This window comes from Antedon bifida, chromosome 11 (genome assembly GCF_963402885.1).
Source record: "Antedon bifida chromosome 11, ecAntBifi1.1, whole genome shotgun sequence".
In the NCBI taxonomy this organism is placed as follows: Eukaryota; Metazoa; Echinodermata; class Crinoidea; order Comatulida; family Antedonidae; genus Antedon; species Antedon bifida.
The window spans coordinates 4,043,791-4,059,088 of record NC_136236.1 but is presented as its reverse complement, the minus strand read 5'-3'; the positions used below and the strand labels follow the sequence as shown (position 1 = coordinate 4,059,088).

Genomic DNA, 15,298 nt, shown 5'->3' with positions numbered 1-15,298 from the left:
TATTATTTTTCATTGCCTTCTCTGTCTCACATCCATAATTTCCCCACCATACTTCATCCCTTCTGAAATGTAATTGCTGTGATTATCACATCATTTAACCTGTTTGTCTAAAATTGAAGACTTGGAAAATGATAGCAATGAACTCCTTTGGGTGGAGATCACAGTATCCAGAACCCAACGGATCATCGCTGCTATTTATTACAGACCTCCGAGCTCTGGTAGAGAAACCATTATTAACCTAATTACTGCACTTGACACTGCCGTTGAACGTTATCCTGATCATAACCTTCTGGTTATTGGAGACTTCAACCTACCAGATATTACTTGGAATGACAATGGTACTTACTCAGTACCAGCTAACTCCTTTTCAGAACTTTTCATGGACTCCGTAATTCATGGTCACAATATTTCTCAGTGCAATAAATTTCCAACATGTAATAATAGAATTCTAGACCTTGTACTGTGCAATAATAATAATATTATTTCTGATATTTCTGCAGGCCAGAATATCTTTAACTCAGACCATAATTCAATTTCAATTTCACTTCAATTTGTAAATATTAATTTAATTAATAATAATAAATCTAGATATTTTTATAATTATAGACGAGCCAATTTTGGTGAATTAAACAACACATTTGAAAAAATTCCATGGCATATCCTAGATTTTGCAACAGACATCAATGAACGTGTTGGAATGTTTTACGATCTTGTTGATGCGGCTGTCAGGGACCTTGTCCCCACCATTAAAATTCGCAAAAAAAGTCCTAAATGGTTTGATGCCGAGCTTGTGAAAGCCTTAAAATCTAAAGAACATTACCATCGTATATGGAAACAATTTCCATCCATCATTTCACGTCAAAACTTCTGTGTAGCCAGAACTAATTTCAAAAAATTATCAAATTGTAAATATAAGGCTTACCTGAAATGCATCTCCTCTGACCTTGTTGCAAATCCTAAGCGATTTTGGACTTGGATCAAGTGTAAACGAAAAACTACATCTAATACAATTAGTATCTCTGATGGGGTTAAGGTTGCTGACAGCCCGCAAGCAAAAGCCACACTTTTTAACAACTTTTTTGTTTCAGCTTTCTCGGACTCCAGGGATACCCCTATTGCCGAGCATTTAGATCTGCCTGAACTCAACGTCGATGTCCTCAATAACATCAGTATTTATCAAGACAATGTCGAATACCTCTTGAGGTCAGTCAGTGTGGATAAGGCAGTTGGCAATGATCCTATCAGTAATCATACTCTTAAACTCTGCTCTTCTACCTTATCTTTACCCATTACCAATATTTTTAATCATTCAATTTCATCCGGCACTTTCCCTGACCAGTGGAAGACCGCAAACGTTGTCCCAATACATAAAAATGGTTCAAAATCTAAAGTCCAAAATTATAGACCCATCTCCCTCCTCCCCACTATCTCCAAAATTCTTGAGAGGCTTATCAACACTCAACTATTATGTCATGTTTCGCCCATTATTTCCCAAGATCAACATGGCTTCATGCCCGGTAGATCTTGTGAAACAAACCTTGCTACTCTTCTGTCTACCGTGTATGAAGCCATCGAAACTAAAAAGCAATGTGACATAATCTACACCGACTTTAGTAAAGCTTTTGATAAATTGTCCCACAACCTATTATTATTAAAACTTCATCAGTTTGGCATTAAAGGTACTTTATTTTCATGGTTTAAAAGTTATCTTGGCGGTAGGATGCAGAGAGTAGTAATTGATGGTGCCACATCCAATTCTCTCCCAGTCATCTCAGGCGTGCCTCAAGGTTCCATTCTTGCCCCCCTGCTGTTCAATATATTTGTTAATGAAATACCAAATCTCTTTCAAAATTCCAACTGTCTTATGTTCGCTGACGACCTCAAGATTTACAAAATTATTACCACCACTGAGGACTCCGTTGCACTTCAGGCAGATCTGGAAAGACTCGGTACGTGGGTTTCCGACTGGAAAATGTCCCTGAAGTCCGAGAAATGCAAAGTCCTGTCTTGCTCTCTTAAGAAAAAACCTATTATTTTCGCTTACTCTGTTCAAGAAGAAGTCCTTGAAAGTGTAAACTCTTACCGGGACCTCGGCATTTTCATCGACCGTAAACTGACATTTATTTCACACGTTGATCATGTTGTCAGAAAGGCCAATAGGCTGCTTGGGCTGATGTGGCGCAATTGCAAACATTTTTCTCCATACACCAAACGTGCGCTTTATCTTTCCCTCGTCCAACCATCTTTCAATTTCTGTTCAATTATTTACAACTCACTCTCTGCTTCTCAAGCCTCCAGAATTGATCGGACCCATAACAAGTTCTTGCGTTTTGTCGGCCCAGCAGCCAACCTGCCTCCTATTGTTTCCCCGACATCTAGGAGAGCAAGACAGGACTTGCACTTCCTGTATAAATGTCTTACTTCTAAGTTTGATTGTAATATTGTTTCGTTGTTTTATTTTAATGTTCCTGTTCGTAATCTTCGTAGTAAACCCTTTCTTCATGTTAAATTTTCTCGTGTCAATGTATGTAAAAATGGTATTTTCTGTAGACTCTCGTCTTTGTACAATTCATGTCTTTTAAAAAATAATTCTTTAGATATTTTTAACTGTAATTTTTCTCAATTTAAATGTATTATTAATGAAATTATTTAAATAATCTTTTTTTCATTTGTATATATTTATATTGGCTCATATTTTATAGTTTAGTTATTTTATTTTCAACCTGTTATTGGTGTTTTACACTGTTGGTTTGAAATAAAGAATTAATAAAGAATTAATTGAATTAATAATTAATAATCCATTCCTAAAATATCAACTTGCTCACAATTACTAGTCTTGTGTCAATTGCTGAACTTTTATTTTTCATTTCATTCATTTTCCATTCTTTTATGTTGTGAAAAATATTTTCCCACCATACTTCACCCCTTCTGAAATCTAATTGTTGTGATTATAATATTATTTATCCATGTCTGTCTGTACCCCATCCCTAACATTTTAACTTGCTCACAATTAGGCTTGTGTCAATTACTTAACTTTTACGTCGTATCCATTCAACTTTTGCTATTTTATATTGTGCAAAATATTTAACCCCACTATACTTCACCACTTCTTATATCTAATTGCTGTGATTATCACATCCCATGCCTGTATCTAATCCGTTCTTAAAATCTTAACTTGCTCACAATTAGGCTTGTGTCAATTACTTAACTTTTACCTCATATCCATTCAACTTTTGCTCTTTTATATTGTGCAAAATATTTACCCCACTATACTTCACCACTTCTGATATCTAATGGCTGTGATTATAACATCATTTACCCATATCAGTTTCTTAACATCTTAACTTGCTCACTTAATCTTAAGCAACCTGGTCGATTAATGCAATTGCAATTTATATAATTTATTTGTATTTCATGATAAATGCATTTTTTAGTAAATATAATATATGTTTCCTTGCGTATTTTTGATGAATGTATTTTGTTTTATATGTTTTTTTCCACCGTTGAGGAGCATGATTACAAGTGCTACCTGCCCTAGGTGTCCTCGCTGTGATCATCAACCTTGACGTGGTAGCGAGGCTTGTGTGTTTCCAACTTGGAAGCCGGACTAATGATGATCATCTAAATTATACAAATTTGTTTGTTACACAAATTGTTGCTATTGGTTAAGCAACCAGAATTGTATTTAAACAAGGTAACCAAATATAACCTTATGATTGAAGAGAGATTCTTAACTCATGAAATGTTTTGTTTTGGCGTAAACAAGCTTTTGCTTTTTTTGTGATATTTTTTGGAAATAAATGTTAATTTTGAATTTGAAAATCTTCTGTAGTGTGAAATAAAATGTTGAAGTTTTAACAAGTTATTTATTTATCTAGCTCTGTCTACACTATCCAACTAGTTTGACAAAAAAGGTGTGCTGTACCGAAACATGGTAGTAATATGCTCAAATATGACTATGTGATATGATAATGTTATATCACTGTCATATTTGAGCTACCATATTTTGGTACAACACAACTAGTTTGATAATGTAGACAGAGCTTAATACACATAATTATTTTTTTTTTTGTGTTATTTAGATCTGTGATTGATAAACAGACTTCTCATTACTAGGATGAATACCAAATCCATTTAGGCATCTTTCTATCTAGTGACGATTCATACATGCAGTGTACACTGCTCATCATCTCCTCTTTTACTGTGCAGAACCAAGTTTGAGTATTGGCGACACCTGGGTTGGTTACATTTATACAAGTTTTTAATTTAGGTCATTATCACAAATACAATTCTTGAATCCCTCTAGTGATGTTTGCGTCATGGCTTGTCGAAGTAGTGTGTTCCAAAGACGAATGGCTTCTATTGAAAGAACATGCAATTTTACTGCTTGAAATTATCCCCAATACACTTTTGTTCCTTTTAGGCCTATTTTGTTACAAATTGTTCAACAAGTTGATAGTTTTCTGTTTTCTTTATTAAATCATTCACTGCAAATGCTGAATAACTTAAAATATAAAATAAAAATCATTTTAAATAATCATTCCATCACCAAAACACATTTACAACCTTATGATCTTCAATACTTAAAAAATAAACTTTATTTTTATAAAAATTAAATATATTCAGGAAGAATCGTTTAATGAGTACAGAGAACAAAAATGTGAAAGGCAAATGAATGGAAGGTATTTTTTGTGGTAACCACCAATTGAAATATTGTAATAAAAAATGTTATAATATTCATGATTTTAAATTAAAAAAACAATCAAACTTGCAGCGACGTCTACCATTAAAACATGATATATGAAATACAGTAATCATGTTTTGAAAACTAAAATTTGAAACTAAGAACACCTACTTCAATATAAATAAACACGCATTGATTTGTTCTTAAAAATTGAGGTAATTATAATTAAGGCACTGTTATTCACTCTGCACTAATGTTATGTTTCATTCAGGCTTAGTTTTGTACCCGTACGATGTTAAGGGCCAATTATATCTAACTTTGGTGGGTGGTCACTAACTTACCTGGGTAAATAACTAAGCCTAAAATATAAACATAACTGTTGTGTTTGTAACAATTACATACAAAAAGAAATTTAAAATGTATCAATTAACAAGATTATAGAAATGCTTGTACTGAACTATTATGTTTAAGAAGTTGTTTGAATAGTTATGGAAGCATTAAACCTTTTAAAATTTTAAAATGAAAAAAAAAAATATGGGATCCTCCCTGTGATAATCTCAAAATTTATATAATAATTTATTTTAAATAAATAATAATAATTAATAGAAACCAGTTGAATTTATTTAACCCTGTAAATTATATAAAATGAAATGCACTAAATTCTAAATTAGCTATATTTTAATCAAGTTAGGATATCTTCATATTTAATAACAATTTGTTCAGAATCCTTAAACCTTCATATAAAATATACCAATAATGGTTTGCTTCACACACCCTAGTAAGAAAATAAACAAATGGTTTTAATACAAAATATTCAATACCTAATGCAAGACGGCAACAAAATTTAAATATTTTAATTTAGTAGCAGCATAAAACAAACTAATTCATTGACATCTTAAACTACATCTACAATCCATACATAATTATACAATAAACCAATTTAGTAAAACCAATATTTCATTTCCCCTTTTCCATAGAAAAATGTATTTAGAATTTTTAGAATATATTTGGCATTATTTCTGGTGGTTTTTTTATTATATTTTAAAACCTTCTTGACCATTTAAAATGTATTTGGTATGCATTTCTTTTCTTAAACTGGTATAAATCAGATTTCACAGGTTTCTCTTTTTCCTTGAATATGTTCATTTATTTGGTATGTATAATTCCAGAGTTGAAATCTAAACCCTTTTATCTCCCTTTTCTACCACTTTCACACGACTTCCTCCTGTCTTCCTCATCCATAACCCCATTCCCTACCCCGTTCTCAATCATTCCGTCTTGTCTTGTTATCTCGTTTTGGTTCCGTTCAATTTTCCCATTGTTCTGTTCCGTATTTAGACTTTTCTCTACTGTTGGGGGTAAGTACTTGGAGATTTGGTAGTACGTTTCCAGCATCCTGTTTCGGCACGTTTCTAAAAGCGTTTCAAGATTTTCTTCCGTCATTCCCTTCGTTTCTATTGGTTCCAAAATTCTCGCTGTAATATTCACTGTAAAAATAACAATTTCGATTAGAAAATGTTTTTAACTTTATTTTTATCAGTTCCACAACGCTTGATGTAATATTCACTGTAAAAAAAATTATAATTACAATTTTTTATGAATTGTGAATTTGATTTGAATAATTCTTGATTAAACAATGTGTGTCAATATGGTCTTAATAGTGCTTTGTTTGCATATCAACTGATTAGCTGTTTGTCTGTGTTTGCTAACTGTTGGAAAAGCATCATTTTGAGTACACAACTTTTGATCTGCAGGTGATGCCTTCATCAATATGTCCACAAATTACTCTTATATAAACCAATAATAATAATATAGCATGCGACTGTGTTTGTTTTCCAATCTACTTACCCTTATCAAACTTGCGTAGTTGAGTATTGTACTGATGTTTGTAGTATGAAAAAACAACTGGTACAATTGGAACCTAAAAATAAAAAGTTAAAAATTCGTTAAATGAAAATTAGAATAATCTTTTAAATTTGATAGCTATTTGCATGTATCTATGCTAGAAATACATGGCATATAAAATTGAATTTGAATTCTCGTACCGTGACAATAAACTTATCATTACAAATTTATTATTCAGTATTATACAGTATCTGTAGGGGTTCTACTGTACATTCTAACAATGTTGAAATCACAGATGGGACTAATTTAATGTGTTATCTGAAACACGATACCTGAGCTTGAATGGCCATATGGAATGCCCCTTTCTTGAATGGTAGCATATCAATCTGGTTGTTGCCAGATCTCGTTCCCTCTGGGTACATCCATATCTTGACCTGTAAAACAAAAAGTTATAATATGTTACATCTATAAACAGCCCTCGTTAATTTTGGGTGGCTTTTCCAGTTGATTTTGATCACAAGAGTCGTTAAGCTCCTGTCTAAACTATCAAACTAGTTTGACAAAAATAATAATGTTTGATAGTGTAGACAGAGCTTTAGGTTGTTCTAATTGACTTGGATGATCGCTTTTGCGGTTATGGGGATATGGCGCTATACAAATCTACATTATTAATACCCCTTTCACATTTCCATCTGTACTGCACTGTTTATTTATTGTGTTATAATTACCAATGATATCAATTTTTAATACATACTGAGCATGTGCAGAATCATTTAATTTTTAATCAACAGCTGCATAACATATAAATATAATAATTATATGTACAATACAAATATAACTTATATATTTATTCTCTATATTAAAGCACTATATACAAACACTACATAAAACTATATTAAATGCATATTAATAATTAAAATTCTGTAAATTGTTTAGCAATAAAATTAACAAAAAAGTTTGTAACAAAATTTTACATAATACAAAACATAATACTATAAACAACAAAAATATTTTTAAATATTGTAAAAATTGCTATTTTAAAGCGAAGAAAAATATGAAAGTTTTAAATGTTTGTAATCTTAGGAAATTGAACAGCAAGTATAGCGAACTAGCGGTGACATCATACACGACCTATGACCCTTGCAGAAGAATATTAATGTAAGACAACACTACCCACAAAAACATTACAGTACTTCATGTATTTAGGTTTGAAAAGCACACATAAACAAATTGAATCGTAAAGGGATCAAAACAAAAATAAAAACCAAAGCAATCATTAGATTTAAGCATTTTAATAAACTTACTTTTCAGGTATTCTTCTTCAATGTGAATAATCTGTCATAAATGATTATATTTTATTTATAGTATATTAATTTTTTTTTTTTATTACTGGGTACAATATGCTGTTTTTAACATTGCTTTCATCAACTTGATAGATGGTACAATCTCTTCAATTTGACAGCTAAATAATATGTACTGTATAGTTAGGATTTTATTGCAGGACCACTGCAACTACTGCACTGTACCAACACAGATATTCCAAAAATATGGACACGCAGAGAAGTATGTTATTATGTCAATATTATACTGTATGGATTGTAACATATTGATCTAAAAGTCTAGAAACGGTTGTTTCCAGGTGGTGTACTGCAAACTTTATATCAATATTATAACATACTTACATTATGATATTTCATTAGGTTAACACATTTATCAACATTCTTTTTCGCCTCAACTGGGTCACGTCGTCGCTTTACAAACACCGCTCCAGCGAGCATACTAGCTATTCCAAACGTGAAAGCGTACTGTAGAGATTTTTTAGCAACGATTGTACATCTGGGTGGCCAGAACGCAACAGAGGCTGAAAAAGCATGACAGTTTAATTATTAGATTAGATATTTAATGGGTCATACATCCTACCACAGAGCCAAGAAATAAAAGACAGGAGTGTGTGTTTTCTTCAGGTCAACAGTGCAGTGTGACGTGCAAGCGTTATCACCTGGTGGCTATGTGAGGGGGAATCCTCTTTTCATTCGAAAAAAAATAAATAATAATTATGACAGCTTTTTTGTTAAATTTAATATACATCGTACATGGCCAAAAATGACAGTGTTGGCATGTCGTACATGGCCAAAATGACAGTGTTGGCATGTATATGTGTACAGTCAAATTAAAGAAACATACAACTATCTTTTAATAAAGCAACCAGATAAAATTCTTTTAATTATGCGCAATTTAAAATATAAAAATACAAGTGCTGGTATACCTGCAATATCCATAGTATCTTGATGGTTACTAACGACAACGCATGCTTTATCCGTCTCAAGTATCTCGCCATTCTCAACCTTAACGTTAATTCCAAACAGCCAATGTGTGTTGAAAAAATCTACAAAAATCCTCCAAAACCTGTATTAAAAAACAATAACAAAAATAATGAAATTGTGTTTGATGTACCATAATAATATTAATAATAAACCATTTGTTAAACTCGAGTCTTTCTACAGTAATTAAATAAAATATTATTAACAGTGCAAAATTAAATTTAGTTTATAATAATTATTTTAAAAAAATGTCAGAATTTTTAAATAACATAACATGAATAATTTTGTTTATTTCAATTACAAAAAAAATAGAAATGATTGATAAACAGAGTTCTAACTTTAATAATTATTATTGTACAGTATTTATTATTTTCATATTTAATCATTTTACTACTGTAGTAGTTGTTGGTATTTTATTATATATGTACAGTGCTTTTGTCATCTATCCTTGAGTATTTATAGAATAGAACTGGTCAGGATTTAGCAATTCCTTTCATAAAGATAGTTGTATTATTGTATTGACCTTGACACAGATTTTTTAAAATCATCGAAGCTGGCTAAAGTTAGTGACGAAAATATATTAAAACACAGATAATTCGAGCACCCAAATAAATGCTAACTCATTGAATAGGTATAGGAGATATATAAAGTTTGCTTAATTAAACACTTTAAATAGAGAAGAAGCCTATCTTTTAAGTCTAACTCTAAGCATGTTGAACTTACCTCATATTTGATTGATCGCCAGGGTTTGGAAGGGAAGCGATCGCGACAAACACCGCGATAAATCCATGCCAAAATAACAGTGTAATATTTTTAGCATAGAATTTAAACGTACTGGAAACGTAGCACAAAGATATTATTATCAAAATAACTGCTAATAACATCGAACAAAATTGGTAGAAATCCATATTTCTTACGATAAAGTCAAGCTGCTAGGCCTACCAAACACGCCCATCTAACGTTGATAAAGTTGCATTTAACGCTTCATTGATTTTCACAATCACAACTTGAACGCATCCATGGCAAAGGTCGTCAAGACCACAGTCGCTCACCGACGTTCTGATTGCTGATTGGATAAAACTCATTAGTGGTATGAATATTAAATTTATTACGGACAAGTGGTCGTAACGCATTTAACAACTGTATATAATATATAGATTAATGTTTATTTGAATTATTTTTTGGGCAATTAACAGCATATGTACAAAAAACAATTGCTTTATCTTAGGCTTGATTTCTAGTGTTTTTTTATATCGATTTTATCATATTTTTATATTATATAATAAATATATTATACATTTTTATTTTAATTTTCCATAATATGTATGGGAGAATTGTGTGTTTATGTCACAGACAGATCTACTGCTCATGTAGTATGAGACAACAGTATATTGTTGTCTTAAGTACATAGGCAAGTATTTCTCATTTCATATTCATGCATTTTTATATCCATTTTATAATTAAAAAAAACAAATTAAATCTGCTTTTAAAACAAAAATTCTTTTACAGGTATGGGAGAAACATCATGTATTTATGTTGTCTTTTCAGGTATGTTGTTAACAAAGTATATAATAGGCAAGCATTATTTTTAGTTCACCTCTACTTTATCTTCACGTATGGTATAATTGGTTCAGTATCATAGGCAACTTCTATAATACAGTGTACCACATGTGACACCTGCATCTTACGGTTAAGTTTGGCTTATGGCCTATGATTCAGATGTAACATTATTTGCCTATGATACTGAACAATTTATACAGTACCTAGAATTGCCGCTAAGGCTCCATAGTCTAAACTATCAAACACTACCATATTTGGGCACATCACTTTTTTTGTCAAACTTGTCTGATAGTGTAGACAGAGCTTAAGACAACAACAAATTATTATATTCTTTGTATAGTTATTTTCAGAAAAAAGAACAGAACACATTTTTATCAGTCCAAATTTTTAATAATTCATCATCTATGCAAATGAATACCATTGTTACATACCAAATTTGTTTACTAGTACCAATCACAATTGCACGTTGCAGTGGCAGCCATATTTCAATATAGTACAAAATTAAAATAATGCATAGTTGTCATTGATATTTGTCACATGTGATGTACATCTAATCGATGTATCACTGCATTTGCCTAGATACAGTCCATGAATCTGTTACAGAAAGATCTGTGGGAATACTGACAACTTAATATTTAATAAGACATTACATTTTAAAATACACTTACAATTTATTATACCGGATTCCATAAAATTCAAAATGATATACTTACAGATTTGATCATCTATTTAATACTAATACAAAAATACTACTACTAAATACTGGACGTTATAATACTGGTTGTGCAAAAAATATTATTTCACTGATTTTTTCAATAGAAACTCATATTTATAAAAAAGATCATTTTGTTAGAATTGCTCCGAATCTGTAGTTATTCCATCTGTTCTCATATATACATATGAAACGCCATGTGTGCCAAAAATATTGATCTTTTTAACAATATTAAGTCAAAATGTAATTTGTATGCATAAATGTAATTTGTATGCATAAATGTTGACTTCATTCATTGTTAAATATGAATAAGACTAGATTTTTTCAAAACGTTTTTGTAATAAAAAGTTCTTTTTTAATTACCCTACTCAGTACAAAACAGAATACATCCAAGTTTAATACTAGTTCTATAGCAGTAATAAAGGTACAGTATATACTAATAATTGCATATAATAATAATAACAACCTAAATTTGTATGTAAAGGCTTCCGACTTGAAGGCTTAGTAGAACTCTCGGCAAAATTAAGTATTATATTGCGTTATTAAACCATTTCAATCACCACCATCATTAATCATTAATTTGTGACTGAAAATGACCATTTGTCTTTTTACATCATTTAAAAAAAACTGTATTTGTTAGAATTGCACAAACAAAATTGTATTGCAAAACATATGAAAGTTAATATTTAAAAAAAACCATAAAAGGCAAGCAAATTAGGCAATAATAATACATAATTTAATAAATAATTGTTTATGGAATGGAATTTATGATCATTTAAAAATAAATTACCGTGTTAAATTATTTCATACTTAAAAACAATATTATTATTTGTTTGTGCTTAAAATAATATATATAGTTTGGTCTTCATATTTTTTATACTCAAGATGTGTTCATTATAGTAGTAATTATCATTATGTACAGATAACAAATGGTGTTGTCATATATTTTAAAAGGTGTGCTCATATATCCACTATTAAGTATAATTGCCCCATATAAGGAATGATGTGCTCATAAATAGTACCTTAGTATAAACCCGCAAAACCATACTTTTTTCATCCTTTTTACTGTTCCCGCTCCATTATTTTGGTACCATTCATCTCATTTGCCTTCCTGTTTGATGCTGTGCTTTCATTCTCGACATTGTTTATTCCAGCAGGAACCGTTTTCCTGTACGCGGCCAACATGCTTTCCCTAACCTTGTGGATTAATTCCGGGACATCGTCTTCCGTCAATCCCTTCGTTTCAAACGCCGGGAGTCCAATCAATTTTATTGTCACTGTAAATGGTAAATAATTTTGATTTAAATCATTAAAAGTGGATTTGAGACAGAGTGGTGGATGACATCACACTTTTTCACATACAGTATCATTAATGATGACATCACACTTGTTTAAATACCTTTATTGAATGTCTGTGTTTTTATATTGTACATGTGTTTGTAGCATGACATCACCACAGGAACAATAGGTACCTAGGCAAAAGGAATAACAGGTTAACTAATAGTAACGACTTTTCAAAATGTTAGTGAACTGAAGCTTGTTGATTAAAACATGCTTTAGTGACTAACATGCTTAGTGGACAGTAGCATTAGTGCTTGCTTACCAATCCCAGATCCTGGGTACAAATCCTCATTTTTCTCATGGCCAAAAATGGTACCATTACCTATGACTTCACTTAGAAATAATAATTCAATAATTGGTGATTTGTACTAAAATGAAATATATAATTAATATTTGTTGTATTTTCTCTTTGTTTGAGCAACATCTTTTACCTGAGCTTGTATGGCCATATGGAAAGCACCCTTCTTAAACTCTCGCATATCGATATCCATGTTCATGGTTCGAGTCCCTTCAGGATACAACCACAGTTTCAACTAAAAGAAGGAAGTATCAAACTTTATGTGACAAAAAAAATGTGATGTGCCCATATGGACCTGATGATGTCATACCACAACTATATTTGGGTATATCACTACCATTTTTGGAGTTTGCATTTAATGTATCTTCTGATATATACGAATAAAATGTTTTTATGGTAAAAATGAACTTTAACCTTTTCCTCTTGCATCCTTCGTACTACCTCTTGCATACATTTCCTTGATTTTTCTCTATTTTTTCTATCAACAAATACAACTCCGCTGAACAGACACCCTAGGCCTAGCGTACCCATATACTTTATGGATTCTTTAGCCAGAATAGTGCAGGTTCCCCCAATGTGGTTCCATACATCGACAAGAGCTAAAAGAAAAATAGTAATAAATATAAAAAATATATGGTATATAAGTGTTTATTATTATTCAACTATAGTATATATTATTGATAATTGTAGGAATATACAGGGCTTATATTAGGACATTACACGCACCCATTTGGTCCATTTCGCTTTGATGGTTGCTCACTATAACACATGATTCCTCTGTGTTCAGAACTTCCAAGTTTTCACTTTTAATTTCCATATTGAAAAGAGTAAAAGTACGCACAAAATGTTGTGCATATCGCCACCATCTGAAAATCAAATTTAAAACATTGTAGAATCTATCAATATATGATAAACTGTAAAAGATTAAAAAGCAACAAATAAATATTTTTATATTGCTCTGCATAAAAGGTGAAATAGATATAGGTTAAAATCTGGAACACCATATCTGTAATTTTAACAGGACAAACACTAAAAAAATAATAGTATATTTTTGATTAGAGTTGTTTTTGTTTGTTTTTAACATCAGGTGAGCGTGAAGGAATTTAAATTTATCAAAAACAATCACTAAACAAACAAGAGTTAGCAATACAGTACTAACTTTGCCAGTCATTGTTTGCCATATTTATTTTTATTAGGGGAAACTATTAAGATAAGGAATAAGCACGCCGAGATAAAAACAGTTGTTTGTCCAGACGAATCTAAACTACCACGTTTTGATTTTAGTTTGATTTTAAACCAAAAATTAAGCAGGGGAAATGTAAACTTAATGAGTATGCTGAAACTTTAAAATTAATTTATAGCACTACTGCATTTTTATGGTACAGTGTACTTAAAAGAAACAATTGACCCTGACCTGTCTGGAAAAAAAACACATCTATTGACTATTGCCTGATCATCATCATAGAGGCCGTATAACTTTTATAAATAATAGGAGACCTACAGTATCGGTCCACCGTCCGATGAATAGGAATTAGCAGAAAGAGGCCTACTACTAGTACTACAAGGACCAACTGCATGTTTTGTCACGCCTAAAAACTCGATAATGGACCAGGGTGGCTAGCTTCGCATGTATACCAACATAACAATGCCTAACAACACTCACTTCATGTTGCGAACATCACCTGGCCTGGTAAAACTCTTCACACAGACGACAAACCCGATCACTAGAAATATTAATAAAAAACAAATGTTCTTGATATGAAATCGCACAGTTTTGTTAAAATAACACAGAGAAGCGAGCAACAGAATAGCAGCTATAAAATAAGCAAGAATCCCCATTTTTGCTATAATTTGGGGAGAAGAGAACACAACAGTCAAAACCACCGGACCGACAAACTTGAATGAATAATGAATGAATGTTTATTTATAAACGTCGCCCTCTATAGATGTAAGAAGTAATATTTTTATTTCTAAATAAAACAAAAGGCAGAAACAGTGATATTTATATATTATTCTTTTATTTGATTCCCAAGAATTGTATATTATAATAATCCTTAATCATCTACATATTTGTTGTTTATTCAATCAATTTGTTAAATGCGCAGCTCGTTAAAATCGCGCATTTTGTATTCTTATATAAATTTATACCATCCATCAACTTTTTTATTATTGTTTAATTGTTATATAAGCTTGGAATAAATTAATAATGTCTTTTCTGATGATTTTCAGAATCTTTAATAAATCATGTTACACATATTATAGCCCCTTTAATTTAATATTTATCCTTTAATGCTCATTAATTAATTAAAAGTTTCCACAAAATAATAATATGTAGCATATGGGATTTTCCCTCTTATAGTCGCTTATCCAGACGCTTTAGTTTTAATTTGACACAATTATTATGTATAAATAAAGTCATCTGTTCATCAAAAATGTTATAGAATAGTGTAATACTATTTATAAATATGAATACAATTTTTCCTCTTTAAAATAAATGTCTCATAAAGATTTAAGGTAATATGAATGTTAAAATGCTT

At 31.0% G+C, this 15,298-nt stretch overlaps 1 protein-coding gene across 1 annotated transcript; it reads right to left on the bottom strand.

The window, feature by feature from the left end:
* Positions 1 to 4,577: 4,577 nt before the first annotated feature.
* LOC144856205 (uncharacterized) lies at positions 4,578 to 14,639 on the bottom strand. Its single transcript, XM_078714156.1, has 12 exons — positions 14,425 to 14,639; positions 13,488 to 13,627; positions 13,176 to 13,360; positions 12,895 to 12,996; positions 12,522 to 12,594; positions 12,188 to 12,399; positions 9,574 to 9,782; positions 8,796 to 8,935; positions 8,212 to 8,390; positions 6,862 to 6,963; positions 6,533 to 6,605; positions 4,578 to 6,171 (listed from the first exon to the last, which is right to left on the bottom strand). Exons 1-12 carry the CDS (start codon positions 14,598 to 14,600, stop codon positions 5,873 to 5,875), a joined length of 1,890 nt encoding a protein of 629 aa, XP_078570282.1. The 5' UTR covers positions 14,601 to 14,639; the 3' UTR covers positions 4,578 to 5,872.
* Positions 14,640 to 15,298: the final 659 nt, after the last annotated feature.

Coding starts and splice junctions, on each gene's coding strand:
- LOC144856205 (XM_078714156.1), bottom strand. CDS start 14,600: ATGGGGATTCTTGCTTATTTTATAGCTGCTATTCTGTTGCTCGCTTCT. Junction 12,400..12,521: donor AACACAGACATTCAATAAAG/GTATTTAAACAA, acceptor TACCATTTACAG/TGACAATAAAATTGATTGGA. Junction 6,172..6,532: donor ACTACGCAAGTTTGATAAGG/GTAAGTAGATTG, acceptor TTATTTTTACAG/TGAATATTACAGCGAGAATT.